The sequence below is a fragment of the Phyllobates terribilis genome, unplaced genomic scaffold (assembly GCF_046119375.1).
Source record: "Phyllobates terribilis strain yellow unplaced genomic scaffold, ASM4611937v1 Scaffold_9__5_contigs__length_417890890, whole genome shotgun sequence".
Classification (NCBI taxonomy): domain Eukaryota; kingdom Metazoa; phylum Chordata; class Amphibia; order Anura; family Dendrobatidae; genus Phyllobates; species Phyllobates terribilis.
In genome coordinates this window covers 208,974,494-208,994,310 of record NW_027362769.1, presented here as the reverse complement: position 1 = coordinate 208,994,310, position 19,817 = coordinate 208,974,494, and the positions used below count along the sequence as shown (strand labels likewise).

At 47.3% G+C, this 19,817-nt stretch overlaps 1 protein-coding gene across 1 annotated transcript in view; it reads left to right on the top strand.

Annotated features, from left to right (window-relative positions):
- LOC141160925 (uromodulin-like) overlaps nt 1-19,817 on the top strand; it is a 105,408-nt gene that overhangs the window by 41,552 nt on the left and 44,039 nt on the right. Inside the window, exons 7-9 of the mRNA XM_073645725.1 lie at nt 7,974-8,111; nt 10,036-10,050; nt 10,209-11,003. Coding sequence (XP_073501826.1) covers nt 7,974-8,111; nt 10,036-10,050; nt 10,209-11,003 — 948 coding nt within the window. The remainder of the gene's footprint in view (nt 1-7,973; nt 8,112-10,035; nt 10,051-10,208; nt 11,004-19,817) is intronic.

Below are 19,817 nucleotides of genomic sequence, written 5' to 3'. Positions count from 1 at the left end.
CTAAGCTTCTTTCTCCACCCACACCCACTACATAGGACCCTCCCGCCAGCTAGGGACTTTGGACTGTGCTCTCCCTTAGGAGCAATCTCGCCCTACCCCCACTGTGGGTATGTGTTGGATGCAGGTGTTAGGGTCCCGAGTCATACTCCTTCCTTACCTGAGGGTGAGATACCATACCTCTGGGTGAGATGCAGTACCTCTGTGGTGACTGAACCCTCAGGGGCGCCACACACCCTTCTGCGCAGTTTTGAAATGGCGACGAAGATGTTTAGTGCTGACGATGCCATTATCAGCATGACTATTCCGGTGATTTACATGCTGGAGCACACGTTAAACAGAATTCAGAGTCAGGTGGTGGGAAAAGAGGAGGTGGAGGAAGTAGAGGAGGAGTCGTATGCGGAAGGGATAACATCTCCAAGGTCCAGACGGTCGGCAGCACCAAGGCGGCAGGCATGGGAGGGTGGGGGAGAGGGATTAACCAGTGCGCATGCTAGCAGACAAAATGTTGAGGAAGGTGCAGGAGCCGAGGAAGAAGTGGAGGACGAACTGGCGATGGGCATGTAAGACTCATCAGATGAGGGAGTCCTTGATCACATTTCTGTTGTGTGAGGTTGGGGGGAGAGGGCAGAGGAAGGAAGCATGGTTCTTACCTCGCTACCAACACAACAAGGACTTGCTCCTCCTGGATGCGCAAGATACATGAGTGCCTTCTTGCTGCACTACCTGCAACATGACCCTTGGATTGTCAGAATTTGAAGTAATCCCAACTACTGGGTTGCCACACTCTTAGATCCCCAGTGCAAAAGTAAATTTGCCGAAATAATTCCTGCCATAGAAAGGGATTCACGCATGCAGGAGTATCAGCAGAGGCTGTTGCAGAATCTTACATGTGCTTTTCCACAAAACACCAGTGGTGCACGTAGTGAATCTCACAGTTCTAACTTGCAAACCGTGGGACTGTCGAGTCTTCATCACTCAAACCGTAACAGTAACACAGTATCTGCTGGTAACAGCAATTTTGTGGAATCGTTTCACCACTTTTTTAGACCATCCTTTGCAAGGCCATAGGAGACAAGAAGTCTGACACATAGTCAACGCCTAGAGAGGATGGTACACGAGTATCTCCAAATGAACATCGAAGCCATGACTGTGTCACTGGACCCTTGCTCATTTTGGAATTCCAATCTGGAAAAATGTCCGGAGCTCGCCACTCATGCCTTGGAGATCTTGTCATGCCCTGCAGCCAGCGTTCTCTCTGAATGTGTGTTCAGCGCTGCTGGTGGTGTGCTGACAGATAAGCGCACGCGGCTGTCCACTGAGAATGTAGACAGACTCACGTTCATAAAGATGAACAAATCATGGATCTGCAAGGACTTTTCTACCCCTGTGTCATCCTGACTAAAAGCTTGAGGATTTGGTAAAATCACCTCACCAACTGTTTTAAGCAACTCTGGGGCAATTGATGCCACTTAAGTGGTGTCTGTGCCGCAATTTTTGGAAAAAATGGAGACTCTTTTTGGAGTCCCCTTGCTGTGTTTTACGTGACGTTGACATCGTCAATTCCAGGTGGGTTGGGTCGCCCCCCCCCCCTTTTAACTGTAAGAAACTACATACACTATGGCTTTGGGTAACACAGATGGTTGAGTCTGATGAGCTGTTTACTCAGAGGTCTGCTCCAAAGCTTCAGTGTCTGCTAGTCAGCGGAGAATTTTTAACTGCATCTAGCCTAGGCAATACTTTGGGCGTAGTAGCCCAGCTGCGAAGCTAGCTGCACCGCCTGTTTATCTAATAAGAATTTTTAAATGCATCTAGCCTAGGCAGACTGTGGGGACCCCCAACCAAACCCAGACGCTCAGCCCCCCTAAGGCCCCCCTTTCTTTGACAATACAATAATGTAACTCTTACAACTGGATGGGTGAGGATCGGTCACAGCTTTATTAACTCTTTATACTCATTCCATTAGAAAGGCATTTTATTTCTAAAATAATTCAGCTTGTTGCAGCATGCCCTGGGTCTCCACACCGGCAAGTTGGCCAACAAGTGTAACTCTCCAACATGTCCTTTCTATTTCCAGGCCACGGAGGATCCTGCGTACTCGTATGCAGGACTCTGACCCCAATCCATCACTCTTAACGCTTGTTCCACTCCGTCCTGGCGTCCTGACAGGAATATGTCCAGCCCAATATCCATTAAGTGAACACCGTCGTGCCGTATGAGGCCTGCTTTATCTCCTTCCAGTTGTCGGTGTTGTATCACTACACCGCCTCTGTCTCTTCTAAATTTTGCCATCCAAATATTTATTACCCGCCTTGTCCGTTCGATGGCCGTGATGTCTTGTGCACCTTGCCATACTGCTATCGGCACAATCTCTGACCATACTATAGTTAGTTTTGTGAAAAATTCTCTGAAGCGCTCAGTGTCTAGTTTCATTATTGCCATTAGTTATGCGCTCTTGTGATGACCTAGGTCGTTTCCCCCGGCCTGTATAACTAAGATGACCGGACCTCTTGCCTCTCTCCCTACCTGGATTACCTCCATTAGTACCTGTGGCCATAGCAGGCCTCTAATACCTCTCCAGTTGAATATGTGTTATGAAACTCTAATTTCCTCCGGCCTGGGTGGACTTTCTCCCTTTTTTCGGCCAAATATATATACGAGTGGCCTATCACCCACACTGTTGGCTTAGCGTCACCTGTAAAAGAAACAAACCACGTTAGGATAACAAGTCCGGTCTTATGTATCTCGCCAAACACGTGGATCGCCATCTCCCTATCCTCTGAACTTCCGTTTCTGACAGTCCTGCTCTTGCTGCTTCCGTGGCCGTGCCTATGCGGAATGAGTGTGTCCCATAATCTTTGGGGTGGTTCCCTGCCGATGTTATGCATTTATTAAATATAGCTTGGAACTGGTATCTTGATAATGGCATTCCATCAATGTGTGATAGGAAGAAATTACTTTGTGATCTGATGGTTAGATATGTTTTTACTATTGTTACCTGACTCAGTGTACCGTTTGTGGGTTGTAGAAGTCCCCAAGTGCCCCTGCCCGCTGGAACCGTTTTCGATTGGCGTATGCGTAGACGTATTGCATTATTGGCTATGACTACGTCCTGGTGTAATAAGCCTCCACTGGTGGTAATTTTGGATTGAGGGACTAATTCGCTTATGCATAGCGCCCCAAAGAAGGCAATCACAAATGCAGTAGACAGTAGTGTTGCTTCAAATTGTGAGTGTCATGTTAATGGTGTTAGGGATATGATGTGAGAAATCAGTTTTAGTGACACGGGACGGGACGTCTACACTCCTGACTTGGCTGACCCCTTTCCACCCTTTTATGAATTGTCTGATGATGAATCTCTTTGTCACATCTCCCCAATTCAGTAGTTGGAAGTAAATGCTACTCCGGTCAGACACCGCTGCGCTGACGCCCCTGACATGCCCCTCATCATTAGCTGGTGGAGAAATTCTATGGTGACTTGTAATCTGGCTTGTTCACATTGGTCAACCCGTCTGCCTGCTACTAGTCGTGTCCACTTTTCCCATGCCTTACCGTATGCTTGCCACGTCGATGGGGCAACTGATGCTCTGATTAATGGCATCAACTATTCGCCACTAAATCCCATAGGGAGGGTGGGCAACTGTTGCCCGATGGGTGGGCGTTGGGGAGGAGGTCTGTGAAAATCTGCCAATTGAATTGTGATAAAGCGTTAGCAGCAGCTTTAGACCCCTCAGCATCGTGGCTAGCACGGACCCATACATTGTGTTTTAGGCACAGGAATGCTAGCCGGCGTAGTAGGCCCAGCACTGGGAGAGACGATGATGCCATCTTATTAATGCAGTGCGCTAGGCTGGTGTTTTTTGTTATGAAGCATATATTTTTGTTAGCCAGGCGTGCGCCCCATACTTCTATTGCTACCACTATTGGGAAGAAAAATTATTTTCCGGGCTAGATGCAGCTAAAAATTATTATTAATTTCAAAGCTGGTGGAGCTTGGTATAGATGGCCTAATACAATGAGTACCACACACTACTACTATGCACAAAATTATTTTATGGGCAAGATGCAGCTAAAAATTATTAGTAATTTGAAAGCTGGTGGAGCTTAGTATAGATGGCCTAATAGAATGAGTACCACACACTGCTACTATGCCCAAAATTATTTTCCAGGCAAGATGCAGCTAAACATTATTAGTAATTTGAAAGCTGGTGGAGCTTAGTATAGATGGCCTAATAGAATGAGTACCACACACTGCTACTATGCCCAAAATTATTTTCCAAGCTAGATGCAGCTAAAAATTATTTGTAATTTGCAAGCTGGTGGAGCTTAGTATAGATGGACTAATAGAATGAGTCCCACACACTGCTACAAGCCCAAAATTATTTTCCGAGCTAGATGCAGATAAAAAATATTTGTGATTTGCAAGCTGGTGGAGCTTAGTATAGATGGACTAATAGAATGAGTCCCACACACTGCTACAAGCCCAAAAATTATTTTCCGAGCTAGATGCAGATAAAAATTATTTGTAATTTGCAAGATGGTGGAGTTTAGTATAGATGGACTAATAGAATTAGTCCCACACACTGCTACAAGCCCAATATTATTTTCCGAGCTAGATGCAGCTAAAAATTATTTGTAATTTGCAAGCTGGTGGAGCTTAGTATAAATGGCCTAATAGAATGAGTACCACACACTGCTACTATGCCCAAAATTATTTTCCAGACAAGATGCAGCTAAAAATTATTTGTAATTTGCAAGCTGGTGGAGCTTAGTATAGATGGCCTAATAGAATGAGTACCACACACTGCTACTATGCCCAAAATTATTTTCCAGACAAGATGCAGCTAAAAATTATTTGTAATTTGCAAGCTGGTGGAGCTTAGTATAGATGGCCTAATAGAATGAGTACCACACACTGCTACTATGCCCAAAATTATTTTCCAAGCTAGATGCAGATAAAAATTATTTGTAATTTGCAAGCTGGTGGAGCTTAGTATAGATGGACTAATAGAATAAGTCCCACACACTGCTACAAGCCCAAAATTATTTTCCAAGCTAGATGCAGATAAAAATTATATTGAATTTGCAAGCTGGTGGAGCTTAGTATAGATGGACTAATAGAATGAGTCCCACACACTGCTACAAGCCCAAAATTATTTTCCGAGCTAGATGCAGATAAAAATTATTTGTAATTTGCAAGCTGGTGGAGCTTAGTATAGATGGACTAATAGAATGAGTCCCACACACTGCTGCAAGCCCAAAAGTATTTTCCGAGCCAGATGCAGATAAAAATTATTTGTAATTTGCAAGCTGGTGGAGCTTGGTATAGATGGCCTAATAGGATGAGTACCACACACTGCTACTATGCCCAAAATTATTTTCCAGACAAGATGCAGCTAAAAATTATTTGTAATTTGCAAGCTGGTGGAGCTTAGTATAGGTGGCCTAATAGAATGAGTAACACACACTGCTACTATGCCCAAAATTATTTCCAGACAAGATGCAGCTAAAAAATATTTGTAATTTGCAAGCTGGTGGAGCTTAGTATAGATGGTCTAATAGAATGAGTACCACACACTGCTACAAGCCCAAAATTATTTTCCGAGCTAGATGCAGATAAAAATTATTTGTAATTTGCAAGCTGGTGGAGCTTAGTATAGATGGCCTAATAGAATGCTGCTATGCCCAAAAGGTTTTACTTGGCTAGGTGCAGTAAAAAAATTGTATTTTATACACAGGTGGTGTAGCTTGCAACACAGATACGCTACTCCACTGACTAACACACACTGCAAGAAAAGGATTTGCTTAGCTAGATTTAGCCAAATGCTGTGAAAAACACTTGCACAGCACTGGCACAGACCTGCCTGGCAAAAAGTCCTAGGAAATGCTGTAACCTAGTCTTCAAAAGGACTGCAATTACAACTAGTCCCTACTCCCAAGCTGTCTTTTTAAGAGCACAATCCTGCCTGCTTAAAGTCGTAGGAAATGCTGGAACCTAGTCCTTAAAAGGACTGCGATCACAACTATTCCCTACTCCCAAGCTATCTGTAGATTTCTGGGAAAATTGGCTTGAAATTAACACTGAAAGTATAGCGCACACAGCAACAGCGGTGCCGTCTAACACGCAGCTGCAGCAGTGAGAAAATGGTGGCGACGGGGAAAATGGCTGGGTCTTATAGGGCAAGGACATGTGACATACACAGCCAATGACACATGCCCTTGCTTGTGTGAAAAAAAGCACTTCGCTCCGTGTGTGCGCTGCTGATAGGCTGACAGATTGCACCTCCCCACTGTAAATGCGGGAAAGAGAAAAAAAAATGGAGATCTTCATTATTTATGCAGAGATCCATCCCCTGCCCCTCTCCCCGCCCCGCTGTACACTCAAACTGCGTATTAACATTGATTATCAGCATTACTGTGAAAAAATCCAGTTATGATTTTGGTGCACGAACAGTTATCGAACATAACCTCGAACAGCCGGATTTTTTTCAAATCGTTCGTGTTCGCCGAACGGCTCAAACACCGCTCAAAACAGCTCGAATTTGAAATTGGCGAACAGTTTGAGTCGAACACCGCTCATCTCTTCTTGTGGCCTGCGGCACTTGAAGTGCTGCAGCCTCTGGTTTCCTAGTTGGGCCTTGTAGCTCCGTGCTAGTTGAGGGACCGGTTCCCCTTATCTGGCCTGACCCCCCCCTACTTTCTGGTAGCGGCGGGCATACGGGTGGCTTGCTGCACGGCCCGTACCCCTGGGGTCCCTTCGGTTCCTGGAGCCTTCCTGCTCCCTCTCCTCTCTTCTCAGACTTGGGCCTCAGTGCTAGGCCCGCCTCCGGATCAGAGCTCATGCAGAGCCTCTGCTCCTGTCACTTCTCCTCAGGCTTCTCCTTGATCTAAGATGATTCCCTGCTTTTATATCTCCTTCACCAGTGCTCCCAGGATCTACGTCCTCCACCCATCCACTACATGTTTCCCCCTCTCTAAGTGGTTCCTCCCCACTCCAGCCAGGGATCAGGGACTGTGCTCTCCAGTGGGAGCAATCTCGCCCTGTCCCCCGGAAATGTGGTGTAGTGAATGCAGGTGTTAGGGTCCTGAGCCATACTCGTTCCTTACCTGAGAGTGAGGTACCACATCTCTGGATGAGATGGAATAACTCTGTGGTGATCGAACCCTCAGGGGCGCCACACAAGCGTTAGAGTAGGCGTGTTAATCCTAACAGCATCAATGGCTGAAGCAGCTTTTTCAAAACAACAATGCCAGGCCACATGTTGCATGTTCTACTATGAGCAACCCATGTAGCCTAAACGTGCTACCATGCCCTGCAGCATCTCCAGACTTGTCTCCCACTGAGCACATCTGGGACAATGGAAGCTGCCAAAAGCAGATCTTGATGATTTGTCCAAGTGCATTCAGTGTGGAAGAACATTTCTCAGACAAACATTAGTAACCTCATTGATAGAAGCCAAGGCTGTGAATGCGGGGATTTCTTTGTGTCGCGCTCATACTCCATACTGAATTGAGATGTTTTGAAAAATTAGTTTCATTCTTTCATTATTTGCAGATTTTTCATATATTTATCTATCCTGTGATTTTCACAACTCCATGTCTTTTCCTTCTTGGAGTTACAATTTCAATCATAAGAAGTTTATCTATGCTATTGTGTGAAGAAAGAAGTTAAAATGGTCTGTTTTAGGGCTCATGCAGACATCGATGCAAGCCTATCCAATCTTGGAGCGCAATGCACAGACTGGTGGCTCTCCCAACTTGAATGTGACAGACTCAGAAATATATGGAGGAGTGACGCTCGGGTTGGGAAGTCTGCGGCCAGTCCGTGCATTGCGGTCCGAGATCGGACAAATTTGCACAGGCGTCTGCATGAGCCCTTAGCCTACAGAGTATGCAATTGATTCTTTTAGAGGGACTACCCTTTAACAGAGAAAATACTAGCTGTATAATTATATATCTTCTTCTTTTATGTGCAGCACTTGAACCTCCACTAAAACCGGTCATTTCAGAACTTTGGGGATCAATGTATCTGCTGAAAAATCCAGAACATGGAGTATGGACTATAGTGATCTATGCAGGAAGTCGATGTTCTTTACGAGTGGAGGGGTTGACAGGTATTTTACTATCTTTTGCCATTAACTATAAATCCATCTCTCTATATACTCGCTACTTACATTTATAAAAATTAAGAGAAAAAAACCTTTTTATTGTATAGAAACCATGCCGCAATTGTCAGTGTGCTGTTTTTGTATTGCAGATCAAAATATTTTTTGTATAAAGCAAAGTTAAAACTCAACTTTTGTTAGGTGCATGGTAAAATAAATCCAACTATAGAAGCATGTGAATGTTATCGTACTATTAGAGTATGGCCTGGCAGTGCAGATGCAGTATGGCACCAGTACGTCAAAGCTCTGCCCACCCGCATTAGGCCAATGGCCGCTCATTTATGAAACAGAAGCTGAATTTTGCATGCACTGTCTGGCCCTACCCTTATTGCCCTAACCTCACTCTTTCCATTGCAATTAATAAAATTCATGCGGAAAATCCCAAGAAATTTTTGTCTTGATTCGAAAATCCCCTGTAGATTTTTTAATCCGTGAATGCACGAGGTATGTTAAAGCTCCATTTACCAATATTATACTGGATTTTCAATGTGAAAAGCTACACAATGAATATTTGAAGTGTGAATCCTCCCTTAGCATTACTTTATACTGTGAATTAATAATGTACATAAACTAGTCAGTAAAAAATATATTCAGATTCTAATTTAGTAATTATTCTGCATATATCACACATAAAATTCAATCAAATTAGGGAGAATCTGTCAAAATGATTTTACTACTGAAACTGATGGCATGATTGTATAAGGCAACGTTCCCACGATGAGTTTTTGTTGCGTTTTTTGATGATGCGTATTTTCCAAAAAATGCACGTAACTTATTTAACTTATTTAACTTAATAGGTGCAGAAAATCTGCAACATCAAAAACTCTCCAAAAGGTCATCGTGGCCCCGTAACATTAGTCTTACTACAACAATAAAAATAATGTCTGCCTTGTAGTAATCTGATGTACCGGAGCTGAGAAATCAAGAATTGAAGATAAATGTAATTGAGTAAAATCTTCCTGACAGATTACCTTTAAGGGTATGCACAAGACGTCTCTTTCAGGTGGATTCTGCCTGGAAAACACCTAAAAAAGCACTCAAGAAACGTAAAAAAATTAGCATACGCACAGCCATGTCAAAACTTGTGTCTTTTCTAATGTCTTTCAACTGTGTAGAAGCTAAAAGAAGTGATCCGCTAATTCTTTTTGCTTGGAAACTGCCATTATCTTACACGTATACTGAAGGGAAAACAGAAGACATCGATGGCAAATCCACCACCAAAATGACAGAAAAGACGACAAAGAAGGAGTATACTCTTTAGAATATGTGCACATGGTGTCTTATAGATGCCAGAATATCTGCATAAATTTGAAGCAGATGACACTTCAGGAAAATTCTGGAGGAGTTTCCCCTAAAGCATCTTTTTTGTCATTTTCCTCAACAGCTGTGTTGTCTTTTTTTTTAGATTTTAAATATGATAGTGACGGCGTTTGAGTTGAAGTCGCATGAAGAATGGTCAGCTCAGTTCTTTTAGACTTTTCACGGCTTACGAAGCCCGAAGCAGTTAAAAGAAGTTACAAATGATGAAAAGTGTGCACAGCAAGCCGTTTTTACATTGCTGTGCAAATTTTCATTATTTTTAGTGTTAATTGAGCGCTTTTACAGGAGTATTTCAGGTAGAATCCACGTGAAAAAGATATCATGGTGACATATCCTAACACTGCGATAACAACCCATGGACAAGGGTGGAGAATATTCATGGAAAAAAATGCCAATTTTTCCCACCCTAGATAACAAGTCTTCGTATTTACCATCTATATAAAACAGATAATCCATAGTTTCCAAGGCTATTTTCTGCTCCTCATATATTTATCACATTATACATTAAAAGAACTTGATGTACTGAACATTGTTCTTTTTGTTTCTTTTTCAGCTGTGAATATTTCATGTAAGTATCACAATTATTGACTTTAAGAGTCACGGCATAGATAAGAGGAAAGATGGGGAAATGGAGGATTCATAAAGTGGGTGTTCTACATATTTTCCTTTCTGGTGCATAGCGGTGCACTAAAGTGTTTTTTTCCCCATTTGTTTTCTTTCTAACAGCCGCAAGCGATTGCTCCGAGTGTAGTTCATATGCTAATTGTGAAGAAAATTTTGGCTCCCTGGAATGTAACTGCAAGGACGGATTCATTGGAGATGGATTCACCTGTTCGGACGTAGATGAATGTGCCTACGCTTGGTCAAATGATTGCTCTATAGGCATTTGCCAAAATACTTTTGGCTCATACATTTGTGTTTGTCCAAGTGGTTTTACTGAGAGCTTAATGGGCCACTGTGTTGACTTAGATGAATGTGCCAGTCCTGAACTAAACAGTTGTCATCCATCAGCATCATGTATTAACTACTATGGCTACTATACATGTGCCTGTAAGGACGGTTATGTTGGTGATGGTTTCCATTGTGAAATTGATGAATGCACAACTGGAGCTTGTGGTCTGGGGACTGAATGCACAAAATTACTTGGGTCTTACACCTGTTTTGATCCATGTTCAAACCACACTGTCCTCGATGAGTCCTGGAGAAGCACATCCAATTTGTATTATTACCCGCCTAACTGTGACAGTTCCAAAGAAGGATGGTATCGCTTTATTGGCAGTGGGGGAGTTCGAATGCCAGAAAGTTGTGCACCAGAAAATGGTTGTGGTACCCATGCCGCAATGTGGTTGAGTGGCACACATCCAATGCTAAGTGATGGAATTGTGTATCACACAGCTTGTGCTAGCTGGTTGGGATCCTGCTGTCATTGGTCATCAACTGTCCAGATAAGAGCCTGCCCTGGAGGATATCATGTTTATAAACTGGAAGGAACCCCCTCATGTTTTTTGTCCTACTGCACAGGTAGGTAATAGTTCTTTTTTTTCTTTAAAAACTGTTAAACGATTCTTTAAGGTGTTTATACCAAAATTTTGGCATAAAACATATTAATAAGTCACAATATTTTTGCCCAAGTTGTACAAAAATAATGTGACATTTTGCTAGCCTTGAACACCTAGACAAATATGGGTGGAGGGTTTATTGACAGTGGCGATGCTTGTGTGACACCCCAGGGGTCTGGTTGCCACAGTAATAGAGATATTACGTCTGAGAGCAGGTGGGAGGTCTCTTGGTCAGGAATCCTATGCATGCCACACCTCCTGCCCAGTCCTGGGAGGGGAAGAACTTCCCCTATATAAAACTGGGGCTGAGGCAGAGTTAGTGTGTAGAGAAGAAGTAGAGACAGAGAAGAGCAGCAGATATAGGAGAAGAACATCAGGAGCTCTGTGGGAGCAGTGCTATAAGGAGTCAGGGGCTGGCAGCTGCAGAGCTCGCCCTGACTGAGAAGCTATCACCGGACCCGGAGTCCGAGGCTGTGGGGACTAATCTTTACCTAGCAGCAGAAACCGCCCGGCAGGGGATTTCAGGTCCTCTGGCCAAGAAACCCGAAGGCACGGTCACACGCGTGGGACCAGCACCGCCGTCGTGGAGCGGACGCCACTAGAAGGCCCCGAGTCACCGGCCATACGGGTGAGCACCACACGGTACACTCAGGGACGTGGGCTACTTATACCCGCCTCTAGCAAGGTAGCCAGAAGAGTACAGTCAGTTTGGGAGGCCTACAACTCCGCCTGGCCAGGGGAGATCCCATCTGCTCAAGGACTGACCAGGCCCCGATCGCTAGCCAGTACTCCGGGAGGGTCTATCTTTATCACCAGTAAAGACCCTGAACTACACCGCATCGTCTCTGAGTGATTCCTGCTACCCCCATCATCCACGTCGGCTGCCCTGAGGCCATACCCCTCCCGTTGGGGGTGATACTACCACGCTGCACAATCCTACCACCGGCCTCAGCGGTCTGCCCTGCAGCGGCAGCTCCTTCGCTGCATTCAACGGGTGGCGTAGTCGTCCAACATCTACCGCTAATACAACGCCACTTAGTCTGACTCCCTGGGCACGGACCGGGTCACCGCCACGAGACTACAACCCTCAACAGATCCGGCTCCGGGTAAGCTCCTGCATGCGCAACGCTGTGCGACACAGGCCCAGGGGTGCGTCAACTTTTGGCGTAGTCGGCAGGATTTCGTGCCCGCAACCACCGGGTACTGCGTGCCTGAAAAAGACTGTTCAAACTTACCAGTGGTGAAGATTCCCGCCATCCGCAAAGTTTTCCCGCCATCCGGCGCCATCTTCTACCTTCTTCCCGCCATCCGAGAAGTTTTCCCGCCATCCGGCGCCATCTTCTGCCTTCTTCCCGCCATCCGTAGAGTTTTCCCGCCGTTGGACGCCATCTTGAAGACGCCGCGCGGGAAGAAGAGGGGCGTGGACTCTGAAAGCGCGCGAGAACTGAAGCCCCGCCTCACGTCAGGACGTTGCGTAAGGTCCTGGAAGGAGCCCAGCAGACGCCGACGTCACAGGAGCGCGACGGAAGGTCCTCAACCCTGACGATCCACTGCGGAGCCGCGGCCTACGGAAGAGGATCATCGCAAGGTAGGCCACGGTCCACTAGGGGGGGAGAAAGATGTCGGATACGGAGGAGAGCTTCACTGCCTCAACCCCCGCCAGCGCCACCGCTGCTGCAGTCATGCCTTTCACCATGCCCTATATCCCGGGAGCAGCCTGGCTACCCCAGTACTCAGGGGAGTCACATACCCTGAATGACTTTAAAGAAAAGCTGGATAGCCTCTTCCAGGTGTACCCCCTCACAGAAGAGCAAAAAGTGAGCATCCTGGTGGCCCAACTAACCGGGGCAGCCCAAAGGGAGGTAAAGTCCTGGCCACCTGGGAGGAGGACAGTCGCAGGGATACTAACCCGGCTGAGGGACACCTTTGATACCCGCACCTCAGCCGAGATTAAGCTTAGATTCTATGGGTGCAAGCAGCGAGCACATGAGAGTATAAGGGACTATGCACTAAACCTACAAGAGGCCCTGAGAGCCATTAAGCAGACCGACCCTGACAGCGTGGGAAACAAGGACAGGCTGTTGACCGAGCAATTTATAGAGGGACTATATTGCAATGTCCACCGAACCCAGTTGCGGGCCATAGCCTTACAGGATCCTCATCTGGACTTTGCACAGTTCAAGGACAGAGCTATCCGGGTGCTCCGAGAACCGGCACCGGGTGGCGTTGTGACCCACAGGCGCCCTACTACCGCTTACCACCAGGAGGCGGCGCCCTTGTCAGCAGGGCCTGTGGGGGCTGATGCGCAGGCTTTGAACAATGACCCGGCTCCGGACCTGCACCATCAGGTCCAAGAGCTAGCTAAAAGCGTTGCTGCGCTAACCCGAACTGTGCAGTCTTTACAGGTTTCCACTCCAGGGAAGATCCAGCTGGCATCCGGACCGGAGGACATCCCGTGGCGTCGACCAAGGAGGACCCCACCGGCCAGAGGAAGACCCAGCGACCGGTACAACGAGGACGGACAACCCATCTGCCGCCGCTGCAATCAACCCGGACATATGGCAAGGTACTGTCCTTTAAACTGGCACAACCTGGGGTAGAGGGCCAACCCCCAGGAAAAAGATCACCAGGCCCATCAAACTTGCGCGACAAATATGTGGGAGGACGTCCAGTCTTGCCTGTGGTACTGGATGGCATCCCTATGAGTGCCCTACTGGACACCGGGTCACAGGTCACCACCATCCCGTACGTGCTCTTCAAGCAGTACTGGAATGACTCGGATATAACCCGCTATCCAGACGACGACTTGAGTATCATCGCCAGTAATGGTCAGCCCGTGCCACAGATCGGATTTAAAGAAATGACCATTAAAATCGGTAGGGTCGAACTGGCAGCACAGGGACTGATCATTGTAAACATTGACAAGCGCGAGAGTCACCCAAAGATAACTCTAGGAACTAATGTGATTGAAAATTGTCTTGCAGAGGTGATTTTCATTTTACAGCAGGTTGCCAAGAACGCCAGCGCCGGCCAGCAGCGAGTGCTCCAGAAAGAGATCCGGGCACTGATGCGACGGCAACAGGTGGAACTCTCTGGTGGTGAGATTGGTAGCGTAAGAATGTGTGACCCTTTCCCTATTGCCATTCCCCCGAAAAGTGAAATGATGATTTGGTGCCGGGCAGCTATTGGTCTGAGAGGTAGAGATTACCAGGCCATGGTAGAACCAGTCTACTCAGACAGTAGGCCCACCATTTTGACAGCACGGGGGGTAGTTGATGTACGCCATGGGAGGGTGCCCGTTCGTATAATAAATATCGGGAAAAGGGAAGTATACCTGCCCCGGTATGCTACGCTAGCCAAATTATATACTATCAACCAAAATTCTATACAGTCTGTGGAACCCTTGCCTCCATCTCACCCGGAGGAAGGTAACGGCTCTACGAAAATAATGGAGGATTGGTGACAGCAACTACATTTGGGTACTGACTCCACTCCCTCCCACCAGAAACAGGGAGTCTACCGGGTGGTTCGAGAGTACGAGAGAGTGTTTAGTAAACACCCGTTAGACTTCGGGCGAGTCAAGGGGGTAGAACACCACATCCCCACGGGAGACCATCCTCCCATAAAAGAGAGGTATCGACCCGTACCCCCTGCACATTACCAACACGCCAAGGGGATGCTTAGAGACATGAAGGAGGCTGGGGTAATCAGGGATAGCTGTAGCCCCTGGGCAGCTCCACTAGTCTTGGTCAAAAAGAAAGACAACACCATGAGAATGTGTGTAGATTACCGGAAAATCAACCGTATCACACACAAAGATGCGTACCCGTTACCAAGGATAGAGGAGTCTTTGGCTGCTTTAAAATCTGCTAACTTCTTCTCCACCTTGGATCTCACTAGCGGGTACTGGCAGGTTCCTGTAGCAGAGGCGGACCGGGAGAAGACCGCATTCACCACCCCGATGGGACTTAGCGAGTTTACCTGCATGCCGTTCGGACTCTGCAACGCACCAGGAACCTTCCAGCGATTGATGGAATGCTGTCTGGGACACCGAAACTTTGAGACGGTCCTGTTATACCTGGACGATGTCATCATCTATTCCAAGACCTACGAGGACCACCTGAAACACCTGGCGGAAGTGTTCGAAGCTCTGGCAAGTTACGGCCTAAAGGTGAAACCCTCCAAGTGTCACCTCCTGAAGCCAAAGGTGCAGTACCTGGGACACGTGGTGAGTGCTGACGGAGTGGCTCCCGACCCTGATAAGATCACCGCAATTAAGGAATGGCCAAGCCCCTCCAGCGTAAAGGAAGTGAGGCAGTTCCTCGGGTTGGTAGGCTACTACCGAAGGTTCATTCCCGGTTTCACCAAAAAGGCAGCTCCTATGCAGGACCTCCTGATAGGCCAGTCCCGGAAGGCCAAGAACCAGAAGCCGCACTTCAAATGGGAGAAGTTAGAAGAAGAGTCCTTCCGCCAGCTGATGATGGCCCTCACGGGGGATGAAATCCTGGCGTACCCTGATTACAGCCAGCCCTTTATCCTCTACACCGACGCAAGTAACATCGGGCTAGGAGCCGTACTGTCCCAGATCCAGCAGGGGAAAGAACGAGTAATCGCTTACGCCAGTCGAAAACTGCGACCCACCGAAAGAAACCCTGAGAATTACAGCTCATTTAAGCTAGAGTTCCTGGCAGTGGTGTGGGCAGTCACCGAACGCTTTAAGCACTACCTCGCTTCTTCCCGGTTCACCGTGTACACGGATAACAACCCGTTGACACACCTGGACACGGCAAGACTCGGTGCCCTAGAGCAGAGATGGATGGCCCGTCTGTCCAACTACGAGTTCACAATCAAATACCGGGCAGGACGCTCCAATACCAACGCGGACGCCCTGTCCAGGATGCCAAACCTACCGGACGAAGGAGAAGATCCAGAGGGACTGGAAGAAGTCGAACTCCCCGCGTTCCACCGTCATGGGACTATCCAGTATTCCCATCGGGTAAGGAGTAAGCAAGCCGCTACGTTTAACCCCTTGCCTCACTACAACTGGGAGGAAACGCAAGACAGTGACCCTGCTGTCCGACTGGTGAAGGAGATGCTGACTCGGCCAGAGGCTCGCCTTGACCCAGACGCTCCGGAGGAAGCCAAACAACTGTGGGCTGAGAAGAGTCGACTGTTCCTTTACAAGGGGAAGTTGTGCCGCAGAATGGTTAACTCCCGGACGCATGAACTAATCTGGCAAGTAGTGGTGCCACGAAGAGATGCAGCCATGGTGATGGAGGCATACCACGACGGGGCTGGACACTTCGGATGGAAGAAGCTGGAGTTCCTGCTGCGCGGGCGGTTCCACTGGGTAGGCATGAGAGGAACCATCGAGAGGTGGTGCAGAGACTGTGGCCCATGCAACCTAAGAAGGAGGGACCGTGCCAGCCAGAAGACTCCCCTGCAGTCCATCATCACCAGACAGCCGTTGGAACTGGTAGCCTTGGATCATGTAAAACTGACCCCAAGCAGAAGTGGCTACGTCTACGCGTTAACCATCCTGGATCACTACTCCCGGTTCTTGGTTGTCGTCCCCGTCAAGGACTTAACGGCTCAAACAGCAGCTAGAGCCTTCCAGCAGCACTTCTGCCGTCCGCACGGATACCCGGAGCAGGTGCTGACGGACCAGGGGCCTGCCTTTGAAGCGGAAGTCTTCCAGGAGTTCTGCACCCTGTATGGCTGCCGGAAGATTAGAACAACACCCTATCACCCGCAAACTAATGGACTTTGTGAAAAAATGAACCAGGTGGTGATAGATCTTCTGAAAACATTGCCCCTGGAAGAGCGTAGTCTGTGGCCTACTTGTTATGTTTTACAAAAATGTGTTTAGTCCCGGAGTACTAAAATTCACTAGGGGGGAATGTGACACCCCAGGGGTCTGGTTGCCACAGTAATAGAGATATTACGTCTGAGAGCAGGTGGGAGGTCTCTTGGTCAGGAATCCTATGCATGCCACACCTCCTGCCCAGTCCTGGGAGGGGAAGAACTTCCCCTATATAAAACTGGGGCTGAGGCAGAGTTAGTGTGTAGAGAAGAAGTATAGACAGAGAAGAGCAGCAGATATAGGAGAAGAACATCAGGAGCTCTGTGGGAGCAGTGCTATAAGGAGTCAGGGGCTGGCAGCTGCAGAGCTCGCCCTGACTGAGAAGCTATCACCGGACCCGGAGTCCGAGGCTGTGGGGACTAATCTTTACCTAGCAGCAGAAACCGCCCGGCAGGGGATTTCAGGTCCTCTGGCCAAGAAACCCGAAGGCACGGTCACACGCGTGGGACCAGCACCGCCGTCGTGGAGCGGACGCCACTAGAAGGCCCCGAGTCACCGGCCATATGGGTGAACACCATACGGTACACTCAGGGACGTGGGCTACTTATACCCGCCTCTAGCAAGGTAGCCAGAAGAGTACAGTCAGTTTGGGAGGCCTACAACTCCGCCTGGCCAGGGGAGATCCCATCTGCTCAAGGACTGACCAGGCCCCGATCGCTAGCCAGTACTCCGGGAGGGTCTATCTTTATCACCAGTAAAGACCCTGAACTACACCGCATCGTCTCTGAGTGATTCCTGCTACCCCCATCATCCACGTCGGCTGCCCTGAGGCCATACCCCTCCCGTTGGGGGTGATACTACCACGCTGCACAATCCTACCACCGGCCTCAGCGGTCTGCCCTGCAGCGGCAGCTCCTTCGCTGCATTCAACGGGTGGCGTAGTCGTCCAACATCTACCGCTAATACAACGCCACTTAGTCTGACTCCCTGGGCACGGACCGGGTCACCACCACGAGACTACAACCCTCAACAGATCCGGCTCCGGGTAAGCTCCTGCATGCGCAACGCTGTGCGACACAGGCCCAGGGGTGCGTCACTTGCATGCCAGAAAGTTGTGCACCAGAATGGCGTTGTGGTACAAATGCTGCAATATGGCTAAGCACCACACCTTCAATGCTAAGAAGTGGTATTGTGACTTAATCAGTGTGTTCCAGCTTATGGTCATCCACTATCCAGATAAGAGCCTGTCTTGGAAGATTTCATGTAAATAAGCTGGAAGGAACCTCAAATAGCTATTACACTTCATCCTATTTCACAAGCAGGTAATAGTTTCTTTTTTCATAACAAATATTGGGCCTTGACTCATCGATGACTTTTCACCTGTTATTGTCTAGTTTTGCGTGTATCTCTCAGTGGTGGTCGGGTTTCTGCCCTCCTTACCTTGGCTATGTCTCTGAGCACTGAACACCTTGTTCTTCTGTGTATCGCTCAGTGTTGGTCGAGTCTCAGCCTCCCTCACCTCAGCCATGTTTCTGAGCACTGAACACCTTGTTCGTCTGTGTGTTGCTCAGTGGTGGTCGGGTCTCAGCCTCCCTTACCTCAGCCATGTCTATGAGCACTGAACACCTTGTACTTCTGTGTCTTGCTCAGTGGTGGTCGGGTCTCAGCCTCCCTTACCTCAGCCATATCTCTGAGCACTGAACACCTTGTTCTTCTGTGTATTGCTCAGTGGTGGTCGGGTCTCAGCCTCCCTTACCTCAGCCATGTCTCTGAGCACTGAACATCTTGTACTTCTGTGTCTTGCTCAGTGGTGGTGGGGTCTCAGCCTCCCTTACCTCAGCTATGTCTCTGAACACTGACCACCATATACTTCTGGCCTCCAGGGAAGTTGCAGTTCTGGATTATGACAGCCCTGGAGGATAATGGCTTCCTGGTCACGTAACATTTGATTCTTCTCAAATCTTTGGCAGTTAATGTGTGTCCCTTTTTCTCAACGCATTTTTTGCGTCTCTGTTGACTATTTGCAACATAACTTTTTATGGTTCTGTGATCACGCCCGAATATGTTAGCAATTTAAAGAGTGTTGTAAGACTTAACAACTTTTGATTTTTCAGAGTCAGATAAATCTCTTTTTTTTGCCCATTTTGCCTGCGGAAAACAAGCTTCCTAATAATTCTGCACACCTTGATAAAGGGCGTTGTATCCTTATGCTGCACCCTCCCTCATTACACAAATACACATCACCTGATCAGCTTCATCCAATTAGCATTCAAGTTTAGACATCGCGGAGTAGGAAAATCTGCATAAAAATGATGATATGGTCAAAATAACTGTGCACAGTGTAGTGGGATACATTTTTTCGTTTTTTTTGTATTTTCTGTTTAGTGTACCATAAACATTTTTTCTAGTCTTGTAAAGGAAAAAAATAATCTGTAACCATTATGTCTTGAGTATGAGGACCTCACCAAACACTTCCCCATACCTGTGGGCTTGATTACTAAAGTTGGCCATACAAGTAAGGTTGCATTCACATATCCATGTTTATTTTATATTACATTGCGTTATTTTTTACTTCATTTTTGATCCGTGTTGCATCCGTTTTTAAAAACTGTAGGCAATAGATTGTCTGAACTTCTTTTTGACCATTAATGCTTAACAATGTATCAGTTAAAAACTGATATCCAAGGGATAACATTTCTCCTTGCGGAGAGTGACATGTTAAGCATGTCAAGGTGAGGAGACTTTTAAGCCGCAATGCTTCACTGGGAAATATGCAAATTGCCTCTTCAGAGAGGAAGAGGACTAGAACTCTAGTGCCACCTATAGAAAGTAGCAATCCTAAGAGTCAATATCGAAAAACAGTGTCTGCAAATTGAGATTTTGGTTTTGGCTATTATCGTAAGTCATGTGACAAGGCTCGTTAAAGGGTCGATATTGACTTTTAGGATCACTGCTTCCTATAGCTAGAGTTCT